This window comes from Anopheles maculipalpis, chromosome 2RL (assembly GCF_943734695.1).
Source record: "Anopheles maculipalpis chromosome 2RL, idAnoMacuDA_375_x, whole genome shotgun sequence".
Lineage (NCBI taxonomy): Eukaryota > Metazoa > Arthropoda > Insecta > Diptera > Culicidae > Anopheles > Anopheles maculipalpis.
The window spans coordinates 88,010,337-88,024,943 of record NC_064871.1 but is presented as its reverse complement, the minus strand read 5'-3'; the positions used below and the strand labels follow the sequence as shown (position 1 = coordinate 88,024,943).

The 14,607-nt window shown below is 45.6% G+C and overlaps 1 protein-coding gene across 1 annotated transcript; it reads right to left on the bottom strand.

Annotated features, from left to right (window-relative positions):
• Positions 1–5,911: 5,911 nt before the first annotated feature.
• On the bottom strand, positions 5,912–14,226 carry LOC126567740 (tyrosine-protein kinase receptor). Its single transcript, XM_050224012.1, has 13 exons — positions 13,129–14,226; positions 10,850–11,461; positions 10,699–10,780; positions 10,307–10,626; positions 9,869–10,223; positions 9,623–9,788; positions 9,252–9,546; positions 8,581–9,181; positions 8,406–8,504; positions 8,121–8,328; positions 7,830–8,045; positions 7,687–7,756; positions 5,912–7,597 (listed from the first exon to the last, which is right to left on the bottom strand). Exons 1-13 carry the CDS (start codon positions 14,224–14,226, stop codon positions 5,912–5,914), a joined length of 5,808 nt encoding a protein of 1,935 aa, XP_050079969.1.
• Between the last annotated feature and the right edge of the window lie 381 nt (positions 14,227–14,607).

Genomic DNA, 14,607 nt, shown 5'->3' with positions numbered 1-14,607 from the left:
AATCTTTACACTACGCCAGATCCTCCCGGGAATGACGGAAGCACCAGATCCTGGCACAACAACTGTTCATCGACTTCAAGATGGCCTATAATATCATAGAACGGACCAATCTACGGAACACCATGCCAGAAAGGTGTTAAGAGTCATGTGCAAGGAGAAATTATCGAACATTTTGTCCTGCGAAACGAGAACTTCGTCATCCGGGGCACGATTTTCATCCGAGATCTGAAATTATTTTTCTTAGGATGTTAGTTAGTAGTTGGTTCGAGGTTCGATGCGACGAAGGCACGTTGACGGCGACGATCTCAAGATAATCCAACAGAACTGAAGAAATTTATAAATTAACAAATACAAAGCGAATATTTAAATCAAAAATTTTTTTTTCTATTGCTACACTTTGTTCATATCAAACCAAGAGCTAGTAAAAAGAGAAATGCCAAAGCGCAGCTTTACATTCATCGTTTTGTTTTGTCATTATTTGTTTATTAGTCAGTTTATGATAAGATTCCTTATACAACATTCTCTCTCTCTCTGTCTCTCCCTCTCTCTTTCTCGCTTTTACTTTTGGGTGAGCGTGTCCTTTTCTTGATGTGAGAGAGGAAGGGGGAGGGGGGGGGGGTTGAAGGGTGTTTGGGGTAGGTTTGGTTTCGGCATAATGTATAGACGACTGTACGATCTGGTGTTGTTTTTTTTTTGTTATGTTAATGTAAATGTGCGTATCTGTGTGCGATTGTGTCTGTTTTTTGTATTGTTCTCAGCTTTTTTCTTCTATGGGTTGTTTCATTTCCTACTTTCTTCACAATTCCTTCGCGTTTTGTCCAGTATTAACAGTGTGTGTGTGTGTGTGTGCGTTTATATTTGTAGTTTGAGTTTCTCTACCATTTTCTTTTTCTTGTTTCTTAGTTTCACTCGATTTTTTTCTATTCCCTTTGCTGTTGTTTGTTGGTATGTTTCTTTAATCCATCCCCCTTATTTTCCCCATCCACGATGATTTCTTCATTCGCGGCAATCAGTCATTTTCCTATCGGTAGTTGTGCGGTTGTTGGTAGTTTCCTTATTTGTGTTGTGTTGCTTTTTTGTCCTACAGTTTGTTTTGTTGTTCTGTTTTTTTTTGTGGTTGTTTTTTTCGCCTTTTTTTACTCTTCTTTTTTTACATAAATATCAATAAATAAATAACATTAATATTTTGTTTCCCCTCCTTGTGTGCTTTCCATGTTTTCTTTTTCCCATTTCTTTACCTTTCTCCTTTCTAGTTTGCTCTTCTAGCCTTTATGTTTCTTTTTTTCCACTTTCGGTTGGGTTGGGGGGTTTTTCCGTTCGTTTTGTTTGTGTGCTGTTGTTTGTTTTTAGTTTACATACGTTTTATTTAGACGGTAGCGTTCTTTTTAATTCACTACAACGGGGCACAACGTCAGAATACCGAAATCCTAGCATGACACGGACAGAAGGAACGCTTGCATTGTGGCCTCGCCATCTGCTGGACATTCTTTGCTTTCCCATCCTTGTGCTTTTCCTACTGCCCTGCTAAGCGCTCTTTTCTTACTCACTTCTGTATTGTTGGGGTTATGTGTGTGTTTGTGTATGTGTTTCTCCTCTTTTGTATGTGTGTTTGTTTGTTTTACAATGTTCCACTAAATTGTTATATGTACACATAGGTCATTAAAGCATGTTTCACCTTCCACTTGGATCCGTGTTCTGGCATGTTTCTTCTTCACCTTTCCTTCCTTTCCTTCTACAATCACTTAAATTTGTTTTATGTATGTATCATTATGTATATATATATATTTGTTTGCTGTTATTTGTTTGTTTTTTCTCTTCTTTCGGTTTTGTTTTAAACATTCCTATTGTTTCACATTTTTTTAAATTACTTACCACTTACCAACCTGGTAACTTGGTTAGTTTGTTTTTGGTTAGCTTACACGAACGGTTAGTATCATCATACGTTTCACTTACACATATATCTGGTTTGCATTTTGCAACTCTTTTTCCTGTGTGGTTGTGTGTAACTGTATTTTATCTACTCAATTCTCAATGGCGCCCCCCGATTGGCTCTATCGTTTAGGATACCTTGTTAGTGTTGTTCTGCTTTTGTTTGGCTATATGTTTGCTCATCTTTTTTTCTGTTCTTTGTTTTTCCTTTTCTTTGTTTTCCTATTTCCAAGTTGTGTTTTTGTTTCTCTTCTTCTCTGGTTTGTCTGGGACAAGTTTTATCTTTCACCTAAATTTACTCAGAAGACACATTACATGCATCTCCCGCACATCGTCTACTGGCCCGTATTGGTTGGTTTGTTTTTCTAATATATAAAAATAAATATAAGTTTACTTTCATGCCTTTTTGTTTTACCCTTCGTGTGTGTATATATATATATATGTCTAGTTATACTTTCTTCAAATGTTTCTTTTGTTTTTGTTTTCTTTTTCTGTTCTCATTGTTTTTCTCTCACTTTCAAACACTTTTATTAGTTTGTGGCATTGTTTTTTTTTCTTTTTTGCTTTCAATGTGTTATCCTTAACAAATCACGGCTGCAATCAGTTCGCTGTTTGGGCTACAAAAATGATCAAAATGTCTCACCCTTTTAACGCTGCACCTTAATCATCACCTCATCGTTTGCTGTTTCCTTCAGAAGCAACACAATACTAAATGTTGCCAAAATTACATTCACGTCCTTTTTACCTTTTTTGTTACCACAAAGAACGGAAATGGAGAAAAAGTAATTAAATTTTGCTAAATAAAATCAACCAATATCGATCAAGAGTACGGTTTGCATGTAAGATGTTTCGATTATTATATGTGCGTAGGTGCAAAACCTGGGATCGATCTCGTTGCTACTACTGCACGCATGGGTACGAAAAAAGCGATCCAATTCTAACGCATTTTTACTAAGAGGCTTTCGCATCCTCTCGTGTTTTTTTGGTTGAAGGGACTTTAAGGGATGTTGTTGGAGCAGGAGTTGAGCAGGAGCGAGAGGAATAGGGAGCGTCCGGGGTGACACACAGTACAAAGTATTTAACACTCATTTACATCCATATTGGGGAAGTCTGCCTGCCTTGCATGATCTTGGGGTAGTGCCATTAATTATTCCTTTAATATTTATTTAATATATTCCTTCCGCCCGTTCGCGGTCTGACTCGGTCAGCTGACTTGACTTCCTTGAGTCGCTTAATAACACTTAACACGCACTTATACACGCACACACACGGTGTCAGCCTCGCTCACAAACCCCACAATGGGTTAATGTGTTGCTCTTTATAAGTTATGTTAGGGTGGTTTTATCGACACCTTATTTATCAGTGGTAGATTATCTTTTTTGTATACATTAAAAAACATGTCTCATTTACACATACTTCTCTCTTTTTATGCTATTTTAATGGCTGTGTACGTATGTACGCGTGTTTGGGTGTGTTTTTGTGTTGTTTAAATGTTATTTTTTTTAACTGTCAACCCCTTGGGAACGCAACGTCCCTCTACGTCGGCATGCACCGCTCCGGGCCGGGGGGGGAGATCCGCCATGCGGGGTGACACGACTTTACAAACTGATTATCCTGTACAATTCTATCAAAATTAATCTGCAATGTTCATGTTGTGTACAAAGTTACATTTACTTTAGGTGTTTCCGTTTTTTCTTTCCTCTTTACTATCCCTCCTTCTCTCTTCTCTTTCTTTATTTTCCATTTACTTCCGAGCTCTACCTGTTATGCTTCATGTTCATGCGTTGTCGTTTTTGTCGAGCTCTATTTTGCTACTTTTCTTGTGAGCTTTTTTGTAGTTTTGGCATCAGAGAATTCTTTCTCGCTAGTCACAAAGCGAGCTAGCAAATATTGTAAAGTGATTTTGGGGCGGGTTTTATCTCATTTTTCTGGCACCTTTCCTTGTCCGCTGAAGGTCGCCCTTTTGTCCATTAAACAAGGACCAATTCGATTGGCTGAAGCTACTAGCGTGTTTGTACACAACAAAACAAAACGTCCTGCGTACAAGTGTTTGCAAATTAGTGACAAAGAATCCATTTTGGAAGATTCTTTTTTTCCTCCTCCTCCTCTTTTGGTTTGCTTCTCTGCTTTTGTTATTTTGTTTTCAATTTTGGTTTGGTTTCATCAACACACATTCTCACTAACCAGTTTCTTAATGGGTTATCCAACAACGGTTCTACATCTCGCTTATGTATACTTAAGTTTTACTTCATTTCCAAATAGTAACTAACAATACTATGCCGATGCGCGTGCTTTACACAAAACAGTTACACTTTTTTCTCTTACATTCTCTTCGCTCCATCGGGAAAAAATGCAACACTTACGATTTTACGTCAATCCGCCGCCGTGCACTCGAGAAACCGTTCAAATAACACAAACAGATTCGTAACAATCTTACCATCGGTTAATTTCTTATACGAGAAATTAAAATCAAAACCGCAGGAAAAGAAAAATCGCGCGAAACAATGCTGACCTGTCCTGTCGGTTTCTTTCCTCGTTTTACTAACTCATCACAACCCTCGACTGCTAAAAACGTAACAGTTTTTTTACCATTAGCTTTTGGTTTTGTTTTTTTTTTTCTCTCACAACAGACAAAAAATTTTGAGCAAGTCGGTTTTTTTAAATTTTGTTTTCGACCCTTTTTTCTTTTACATATTTATACTTTTTTTCTGTTTAATCTACTTAAGCTTTAATTGTTACGCGTTGTGAGTTAGCATGAAGACATGAAGATTTTTTTTGACTAAAAGATAAAAGAAACTAAATAAAATATTTTTGAACTGAAATGCACCCAAAAATGCCAACACACTAATGGGTGTTGGGACCCCCTTTAGTACACAAAGAAAAGCAAAGGCTCGTTCCTCGGTTCAACGGTGTCTACTTGGTGTGAATTAGTCGTTGTTAAAACACGGGATAAGCTCGTCCCTAATGCTAATGCGGGTGACACATGTTACATACCAATATACTTCCAATAATTCATTATTTTTCATCCTTTTTTTTTTCGAACAAATATCAAAAATTCATTGACACTCTTTCGCCATTCGAGTTGTTGCAATAGACGCCCGGTCTGTTAAAAAGAACCCGTTTTCCCCCCTCTCTCTCTCTCTCTCTCTCTCTCTCTCTCTCTCTCTCTCAAGTGTTTAGTGTGTGTTAGTAGTGTGAACGAAACGGGGCTGAGTACTTAACGCTCGGCTTAGTATCGCTTTTGACACTTCTTCACCGCCGAAAGCAGTTTACACTTACTGGTTTGGGTGTTTGCCTTTCTGTCATGCACCTTTTTTTGTTTCCATCTTTGTAAGCTTGTTAATTTATTTAATTCTAAATACAAACATACTTCACTTGTGCTGCTTGCGCTGCTAGACATTTACTAGTTCCCTTAGAGACTTTGCTTACTGTATTGGGTTTGTTTTGTTTTTGTCACATTTACTTCTTTTTCCACTCGGTGGACTAATGCTGGACAAAGAAAAACAGTGTTCTTTGGTTGTAAACATCGATTTTTCTTCTGTACTTGTGGTGTAGACATTATCGCCAAAACCACTCAACCACTTTCTTGCTGTTTGGTTGTTTGGTTTTTATTTATAAATATATTCTAACATTATTTTCTTGTTTTGTTGGTTTGGTTTCGTTCTATCAACTGCGCTTCTTCTACTGTGTACGCAAATTTATATGTACAAATAATGCCATTCGTGTGTCTGTTGTGTTTTTTAACCTTTTCTTAAATACAGTAGTACATATGTATATATTGATTTTCGTTACGAAATACTTTTTCAAATTAGTGGCCATTGAATGTCCACCAATGATACTTTATATAGGTGTGTGTGTGTATGAGTGGATTTGTGTGTGTGTGTGTATATGTTCACTTCTCTACACTTTACCGCCCCCGTCTCGTAGAGTAAGTATGCTTCCCTAGCAAAGAGGTCTTCCATCTTTCGACGGACGGAACTCTTTAACAGCTAATTTCGGAATGATTTTCCGGACTGATGTACCGCTCGCTGAACGTCTGGATCGTAAAGGGTGCCGCCTGTCTGGAAGGATCCTGACCACCACCGCCACCCGACCCTTTATCGCTTCCACCATTACCCCCATTGCCACCACCGTGACCATGTCCATGGTGTCCGTTGGTGTTGTGATTGGTGCTACCGTTGCCACCGCCATTACCACCATTAATGCCACCATTGCCTGTCGGCCCGTTACTGTAGCCCGGTATGGTCGTCATCACCATGCCCCCGGTTCCGCTGAGCTTATCCACAATAACGCCATGATCGCCATGGTTGTTGTTGTTGTTGTGGTTGGTGTGGTTGTGGTTCGAGCCATTCCCGTTCGCATTGCTCATCATGCGGATGTTGGCGTAGGACGTACCGACGACATGGTTCTGCTGCATACTGAGTGCCGCCGGGTCGAGCGTTATCGGTGGCGGTATACTACTGAGCAGCTTCGCCGTTTCTATCGGTGACTCCACCATCGGTGGACCATGGTTGTGACCGTTTCCGTTCGTCAACGGTCCACCATTCGGTTGACCAGGCGGTGAACCATCGCCAAGCTCACTGATTGGATTGCTGAACGAGATGGGCGGTTGTATGGCGGTCGGTGTCTGTTGCGGAGTATCGAGCGAAATCAGCTTATCAGCTACATCCGGTACAGGTGGAATCATCGTGGGACCGTTTGGTGGAAGGACTGCTTCGGCCGGATCGAGTACCGGCGGTGGTGGTAGTGGAACACCGGCCGGACATGCCTGTCCCGGGTGTTTACGGATGAAGGACGTTTCCCAGCAAGCGCCATCAGTGACAGTCGTAAGTGGTTGTTGCTGTGGAGGACCACCATGTCCTACCAGAGCATTCGACACAACCACCGTATGACCGTTCACGATACGCGGCGATGCATTCTTCGGTGGCGTACAGGTCATCAGCGTATCCGGAATGGTGACACCGGTCGCTTCGCTCAGCAAACGTTCCGCAACAGAACGTGGCCCAGGCAGCGGTATCAGATAGTCCGAGGAGTTGGGCACCTGCAGACAGAAGTCATCGTTCCCAGGCGGGCGCATTATCGTCGTATCGCGCTCATTTGACGGTGGTCGGAAGAAGCTCGGCAGTGGGGCATTCATCACTTCCGGGTCCTGCGTGCACGTCGTTAGCCGTTCGAGCAGGTTCGAGAACGATGGACGCTCCTCCGGCGTTGGGTTCCAACAGTCCGCCATGATGCGGTACACGGCCATTGGGCAGCCCTGGGGAGCGTCAAGTCTACCACCACCCGTTACCAGCTGCATCACGTCGCGGTTGGGCAAACCGGTGTACGGCATCAGACCAAGGCTGAAAACTTCCCAAAGCAACACACCGAAGGACCAGACGTCTGTCTTGGAGGTGAAGATACCGTCCAGGAATGCTTCCGGTGGCATCCACTTGATCGGGAGCATCGCTTTGCCACCCTTGCGATAGTAGTCCGAGCGGTAGATGTCACGCGCCATACCGAAGTCAGCAATCTTTACCACGCGGCCGGGACCCTTGCTGCTAAGCAGACAGTTCCGGGCGGCTATGTCACGGTGAATGAACCGCTTGCTTTCCATGTACCGACAGCCTTTGGCGACGTCCAGCGCACAAAAGATCAGATCTTTCATCGTGAGTGGCGAGGGACGTTCCTGTGTAGGGGATACGGATACAAACGAATTGTTTAAATACATTTACAAAAAAAAAAAAAACTGGTGGTCAGAGTAGCCTAAGTACATACCGGTTTATTACGACCTTCCCGGAGGAAGTTCTTCAGATCACCTCCAGCCAAAAGCTCGAGCACAATGAATCTGTAGAAGCGATTTAAACAAATGGATGAGATAATGAGGTCCTTCTGGGACGATTCAATCGACAACTCCTTACCTTGGATGGCGATCGAAGCAAACGCCTATCAGATGCACAATGTTCGGATGGTTGAACTTTGCCATAATGGCCGCCTCCATCAAGAAATCGGACTCTGCCTGTCCGGTCGACATTTCTGGCAATGTTTTTACCGCTACGGGCATCTCCACTGCGTCACCATCACGATGACGGTACAGACCTTGGTACACCTCACCGAAAGCACCTTGCCCAAGAGCTCTGAGGTAGGGAAAGAATGCAAAAGAGACGCGATTCGTTATTTGGCAGCTTCAACGGTTTCGAGAGGACACTTACTTCACCAAACGCAAACTTTCACGAGCTACCTGTGGCAGACTCTTCACATCTACATTCCCGTTCAGGATGCCATCACAACCATAGTTCGGATTGAAGTTGGTCAGTGCCGAATCGTCGGCCGTACTGCGCAGCCGGCTTAGCTGCAGGTCCTGCTCCAGCAGCATCTTATGCCTCAGAGCCGCCTGACGCTTTCTTTGGTAACGATTATCTGTGAGCGAGGGAACGAAAGAGGCGAAAAGGTAAGGACGTTGTCTTCACCGTCCATGTCTTGAAGTTGATACTTACAAAGTATTAGTATAAGACTAGCCAGTGCGGCACAGAGTACGAGCACAACGACGACAAAGAACATTATTAGGTACTTCATTTCCACCGTTTCCGTGGGCACTGCAAAGAAAGTGGAAGCTAAATTAGATCTCAGCATCGGACAGGCGAAACTAACATCAGACAACCAAACACTCACATTCACATGCCGTATAATTGTCCGGCTTGAGTGTCCATCCATCCGGGCAGATGCATCCCACCGTTGCCCGGTATTCGTCGAGCGCAACACATCGATAGTCGCATCCACAGCCCTGTATGGCGGGTATGATCAGTACCGCTCCATGGCCACCATTTGCTCCGGTAAACTCCATCGACAGTTCCGGTACGTTGCGCTTCGATGCCATAAAGGAGGATCCGCCTTCACCGTTGGTAGAATTGATCATCGTATCACCGCCGGAGTATCCACCACCACCACCTCCCGTATCACATCCTCCACCGCCACCACCGAACCCACCCTGTCCATGCGTTCCTCGCGGTGTATAGCACGGAAGTCCACCGCGACCACCCTCCAGCAGCGATGCGCCATAGTGCGGATCGAGTCCCATATCGGCCTGAGCACGCCAACCACCGCCAGGACCGGCCTGTCGAGTGGATTCTCCGTGGGCCGTACCCGAGACATCCTTCTTGAACGACAGATACTTCTTGCCGTGCTGGATATCATCGTCCAGATAGCGACCCACACCGAGTCCACCTCCACCACCGGCCACCAGCAATGGGACAGCTGTGTTTGCGGAGTTCAACTAGAGAGGAATGGACTCAAACATGTTTACACCCAGGCACAGTAACCTCCCACAAGAGTTAAATGCTTACCAAAAACACATACGTCCCACCACCACCTCCACCAGCACCTTCCTCAATGATCGTGTTCTTCACCTGCTGCGTCTTCGAGTGCATCCAGGTGTCCATGTTGAGCTGCTTGTTCCGCATCTCACAGGACTCGTCCCGGTAGCCCATCGATTTAATACACGCGTGCTCTCCACTCTGTCCGACCAGGATGTAAATTTCCTCATCCTTGTGTAGCTCCAGCACGCTCAGAACCATCGCACCGCGGGAGGAACCAACGCCACCGGATCCAAGCCCACCTCCAGCACCTTTGGCAATAATTCTATCGAATATAAGACGATTTAATTTGAGTTTTGGTACGCTGTTTTTTTGGGGCAAGCGAAATCTTCACTACTTACGTGTAGTAACCCTCGTTCGGTACCTTCCACGCCTGGATACCCTTGAATGGATGGCTGTCTATAACGTGCACCGCACTGAACGCTTCCGTATTGTTGTAGGACGACAGACAATCGGCCGGCGTTGGACCTTGCTGACCCTTCGCACCGCAGGTATTGAGTTCCAGGACTGTAACAGAAACCAAGCAAGTTCCTCGGTTTATACCACCGTCCGCACTTTGTCGACCTAACGGCATCAGAAAAACTTACATGACTTTCCTACGAAATCTTTGTGCGGCTGCTTGGCACCACCTATCCGTGGATCCCAGTAGTTGTACCCGTGCAGATGTTCCGCCGGTATGTTCAAACCGAAACACTCCGGGCTGAGGGAAAAATCGTCTATCGCCACATCGGAAAAGATGCGCATTCCCATGCGTGCCTCGAACTGTAGATAGTACTTGGTGGTAATGTTCGGTAGGATAATGTCCACCCGCACCCAGTCTTCGCCTAGATTCTTCGAGCTCCACCAGAGCGTGGTGGTAAAGTTTTCCTTTTCCCGAATCTCCACGCTGGACAGATTGATACTTCCCGGGTTCATGCCGTACTGGTGGACGTAGAAGCGTACCTTTTGGAAATGGAAGATATTATTAGTCATTAGCCCTGTTGGCGGGTTCGCTTTTAAACTAAGTCTTGTCTACGATAACTCACCACACACGAGTTTCTGTACGGTGAGCTTGCGTTCGTATGTACCAACGGGGGAGGATTAAAGACGACACTATTCATGATCGCATTGCTGGCCAATCCAACGAGCGTTTTCTTCTCGCTATCGTTCGCGTGCTGGTTCATGTTGACAAACATGTAGTATCCGGTTACGTTGGAGTTTTCGTGCGTATGATCCATATCCGGGCCCGTCTTCTCAGTCGGCGTTGGACCGGAGTGTCTCGCCCAGGACAGGATAACGTTACCATAGTTTTGCCAACCGCACCAGCCGGATTCGAAGTCACAGCGACCTCCGAATGGAATTTTGTCTGGAGAGAAGCAAATATGAATGCTGTCAGTGCTTCAGCTATTCATCTTCTTTTGATGCCAAATAAACTTACCGCAATTTAACGTCTCGTCCTCACTATCATCGCAGTCCACTGTGATGTCACAGATCTTTGGTGTTTTGATGCACACGGGAACCTTTGGAAAAAATTTTCAAGTTATTACTGTCCATATGTTCGTTAAGATCCTCCACTCGATGTAACATACCTTGCTAGCAGTGCACTGCACCTGCGAGTAGCTACAGTTGTTGGTGCTGATCGAGTCCGGGAAGCAGTTCACCATCCGCAAGTTATCCACACTTACATGCCCACGTGCCTGTCCGCCCAGCTTGTTCGGTACCACCTCGAACAGCACCTTAAAGTCCTTCGAAATGCGATCGATGCGGAAGGTATTTATCTGCCAGCGGCGTAGATCGTTGCCCATAATTTCGGCCGGCACCCAGCTCGATTCCTGATTCCCTATCGTTTCAATCACGATACGTATACTGCCGTGATGCATTGCGCTCTGATGGGTAAACACCTCCAGGTAGCAGTTTTCCTTCGTCGCACCAAACACCGGTGAGGTGAGTATTTGCGGTTGACTGTCTTGCGTGAGTCGTAGGTGAAGAAAGTGTCCATTAGCATTGTGGGCCGGATCAGCACCGGGGCCCGGCATCAGTCCGGTACGGTTCGATTCGGTTAGATTCATCCCAGTTACCACCTGGAAACCGTGCTGATCGTTTTCATCCCACGTCCACGCACATTCCGACTCAAAGTTACACTTCATGCCCAGTATCTCGTCCATCTCGGAGCCCTGGTCCGTGACGGAGTTGTGGTACCGCTGTTGGGAAATAACACACAGACCAAACAGATATAGACACAAAATATATGTTTTTTTTTCATTCTCACGCGAAACTCATCAAGAACTGTTGTATGTCCTTCTGCTGCTGTAACGCTATATTTAGCATCGGTCGATCCATTTCCTATTCTCCACCAAAACGAAAAACTTTTTTTTTTTTGGTTTTGCTTTGCTTTGGCCCCCCCAATCCACAGGCACGCCCACGTTTGGGAATGTAATGCGTCTTCCAAGTGCGCTCAACTTCAACCTCGCCTCCCCACGTTGGCTTTGATGGACGTTTGGTGCTGGAAGTCGTTCGTGACCGATCGACCGTGTTTCCTCTCAACGGGGACGGCCGGCAAACAGAGAAATCGTGAGAAATCTATTTTCAATAGCGATTACGAAAATAAAGGACCTCTTGTGTGTCGCTTGATGCCCGCAACGTTCCACAAACACACGTGGGCAAAACAATCTGCAATCGTTGCACTTTCGTGACTGACGTCGACAAGTCTTGGTCAACGGCCAACATCGCTGATGCTGAGCTGATGGTGATGAAATGTGAAGCGTTAATTATTCCAGCAACTCAATCGTACACTGTTTCTTTCGTACGACTCTCGGCCGTCAATCGCTGACAGTTGCTATAACGGGATGCAACAGTGGCTTGGTAAATGATGTATTAGAAACAATCAACACGACAAGTATCTGCACGTTTGTGGCCTCATAAAGCACCTACCTTAGTTGGTGCACTTGAGCAACTTTAACTGTAAGAACAATTGTACAATCGACTGTTCCAGCTTCATCTGATATAAATGTCGACATAATCGACATTAAGTTACTGTGCCATATCAGCTATTAAAAAATCCTCGATTATGATATCAAATCGGAATCAGCTCGAGATCAAATCAGATATAAATAGTCCCAACAGACTGCGGATGTACATGGTTTATGAGTTTGAAAAATCTCAAATTCATTTACTTGTGTTTGTCTTTGACGTCACTGGACGTCCAAACCACTCCTTGATAGCGTAGGACAGGAGGATTTGGAAGGTTTTATGATTGGAATCCATATGATCCAACTCTCTTTGCATAGTTCTTCTGTTAAATGGCTAATTGGTTTGGTCGGCAAGGATTGGTCTTCGGTAAGGATATTTTCATTTGCAGATATTTTACACACCGTAGTAGTTCTTCTTCTAGACTAAACCAACCTTTAGGCTCGCTGACTGACCACATAGTTCGACAGTCAGTCCTCACTTCGGCCGAACGATCTGAATGAAATCTAAACCTCGGTCGTAGAACTACCAAAAGCAAGCTTAAATAACTTTAAGTTGAAACCAATTCCTTCAAATCGTACTCTACCTGCAGAACAAGTTCTGTCGCCCATTCTACTAAGCCACCATCTTGGCTTACAAATATCCATTTTGATTGGAATGATTGATTCCACTCACGGTGAACTGCACCGTACGCAACTAATTAAATCAAGTCAGCTTTATTGACGGTCGGTTCTCGGGTTCGGTTCTACAAACGGCCAATCAAACGACCCGTGAGGCTAGCTAACCTCAATTAATTATCCTCATTTGCCTCCGTGTCTCAGTATCTTGGCAGATGTAATTGTAAAGTGCCGACCAGTGTTCTGTAAATTGTGCGTTCATTTGATTAGCGTCAGGCTCTTACCTCTTCATTGTAACGGGCCCGTAACGTTCGTAGCGGATCATCACCCTGCCGATTGTAGGACGAACCGACCGTATAGTATCCAGGCGATTGCATCAAAACTCCATGTCCGCGGCCAGCATCCGATCGACCCCGGTTACCATGATCCGCTGCACCGCGTCCACGCTGCTGCTCCTGCCCAGTGCTTCCTCTCGTATCCGTCCCATCCGCCGTTCCATCACCGCCACCATTCCCACCACGCTCTCCCGCATTCTCCTTCCCGTACGCATTCGCACCACTACCATGGTGCACCGTTTGACCCCGTCTGTGTGTCGTCGAACCGTACGATATTGGTTCACCGCCCGATTCCAGCCCATTCATGTTGGTGGTCGAAATCTTGCTCAACTTGCGCAGTTCGTTGATTGGTGACGTTTTGCGTCCGCGGCCCGGCCGGGCCGGATTAAACCGTCGCCCGTTCTGTGGTTCGGTCGTTTTCGAACCACCCTGCGTGGAGGCGGGCGTTGGAAAGTAGGGATTGATCAGCCGGCTGCCAGGCTGCCGGGAACCGATCGGTGCACCATCGTGACCCCCGTTCCGGCTCGCACCGGCATTTACCTCGTTCGGCTGGGGAAAGGTACCGATGCCGCCACCGCCACTACTATGCCCACCGTGCTCCTCCTGATGGTGCTCATCGTGGTCATCATGGTCGTGCTCCTCCAGATCGGAACTATCGTCCTCGAACGATTCGTCCTCGAACCCGGACGAAGACGCCGGAAACATGGAGCGTGGCGTTGCCTCGGTCGAGGTGGTGGTGCTGGTTGTTAGCACCGGATGGACATTTATCACGCCGGACGAGTTGTGTGACGCACCGAAGGTAGCATTCCCTAGCGGGCGCTGGCCCTGCACGGGGTGCGGTGCAAACAGCACCAACACCGCAACTGTTACCAACGTTCCGCACAGCATCGCACCATTGTACCGACATAACCGACGAACGCACACCTTTCCACGGTTTTCACACACGGTCGGCGCCATCTTGCGACGATGCGCAACCGTTAAAAGTCTACACCGCCCGCTAAACTCACTGTGCGGCAGGTTGTTTGTTGTTCTTCCGTTATTCTCCATCCCGTTACAGCACGGCGGTGAAGTTGAAACGTTTTTTTCAAACTCATTCACACACACGCACACGCACGCTCACAGAAACGATTAGGTAGCTCTTCTATATCGGCCAATTAGCCAAGTTTTGGCAATTTATTATTTCGCATCCTTTTTTTTTGGGTTGCTGTTCACTTAACTCGACGTAATAAACACACACACACACACCGATAACAGGATAACAAGCAAGAGAAGCTTTTGTTTTTTTTCTCACTCATCTCGTGAGCGTGTCTCACTCCTTTCTCACTATGCGTGTATGAGCACGTCTCGCGCCTTTCTCACCAAGCACACGCACAAACACATAGCAGGCGGATGCTCGGTGCGACCTTGCTCCTTAGGCTGCGTACGTGA

Coding starts and splice junctions, on each gene's coding strand:
- LOC126567740 (XM_050224012.1), bottom strand. CDS start 14,226: ATGGAGAATAACGGAAGAACAACAAACAACCTGCCGCACAGTGAGTTT. Junction 11,462..13,128: donor GGGCCCGTTACAATGAAGAG/GTAAGAGCCTGA, acceptor ATTTCCCAACAG/CGGTACCACAACTCCGTCAC. Junction 8,046..8,120: donor GAAAGTTTGCGTTTGGTGAA/GTAAGTGTCCTC, acceptor TCCCTACCTCAG/AGCTCTTGGGCAAGGTGCTT.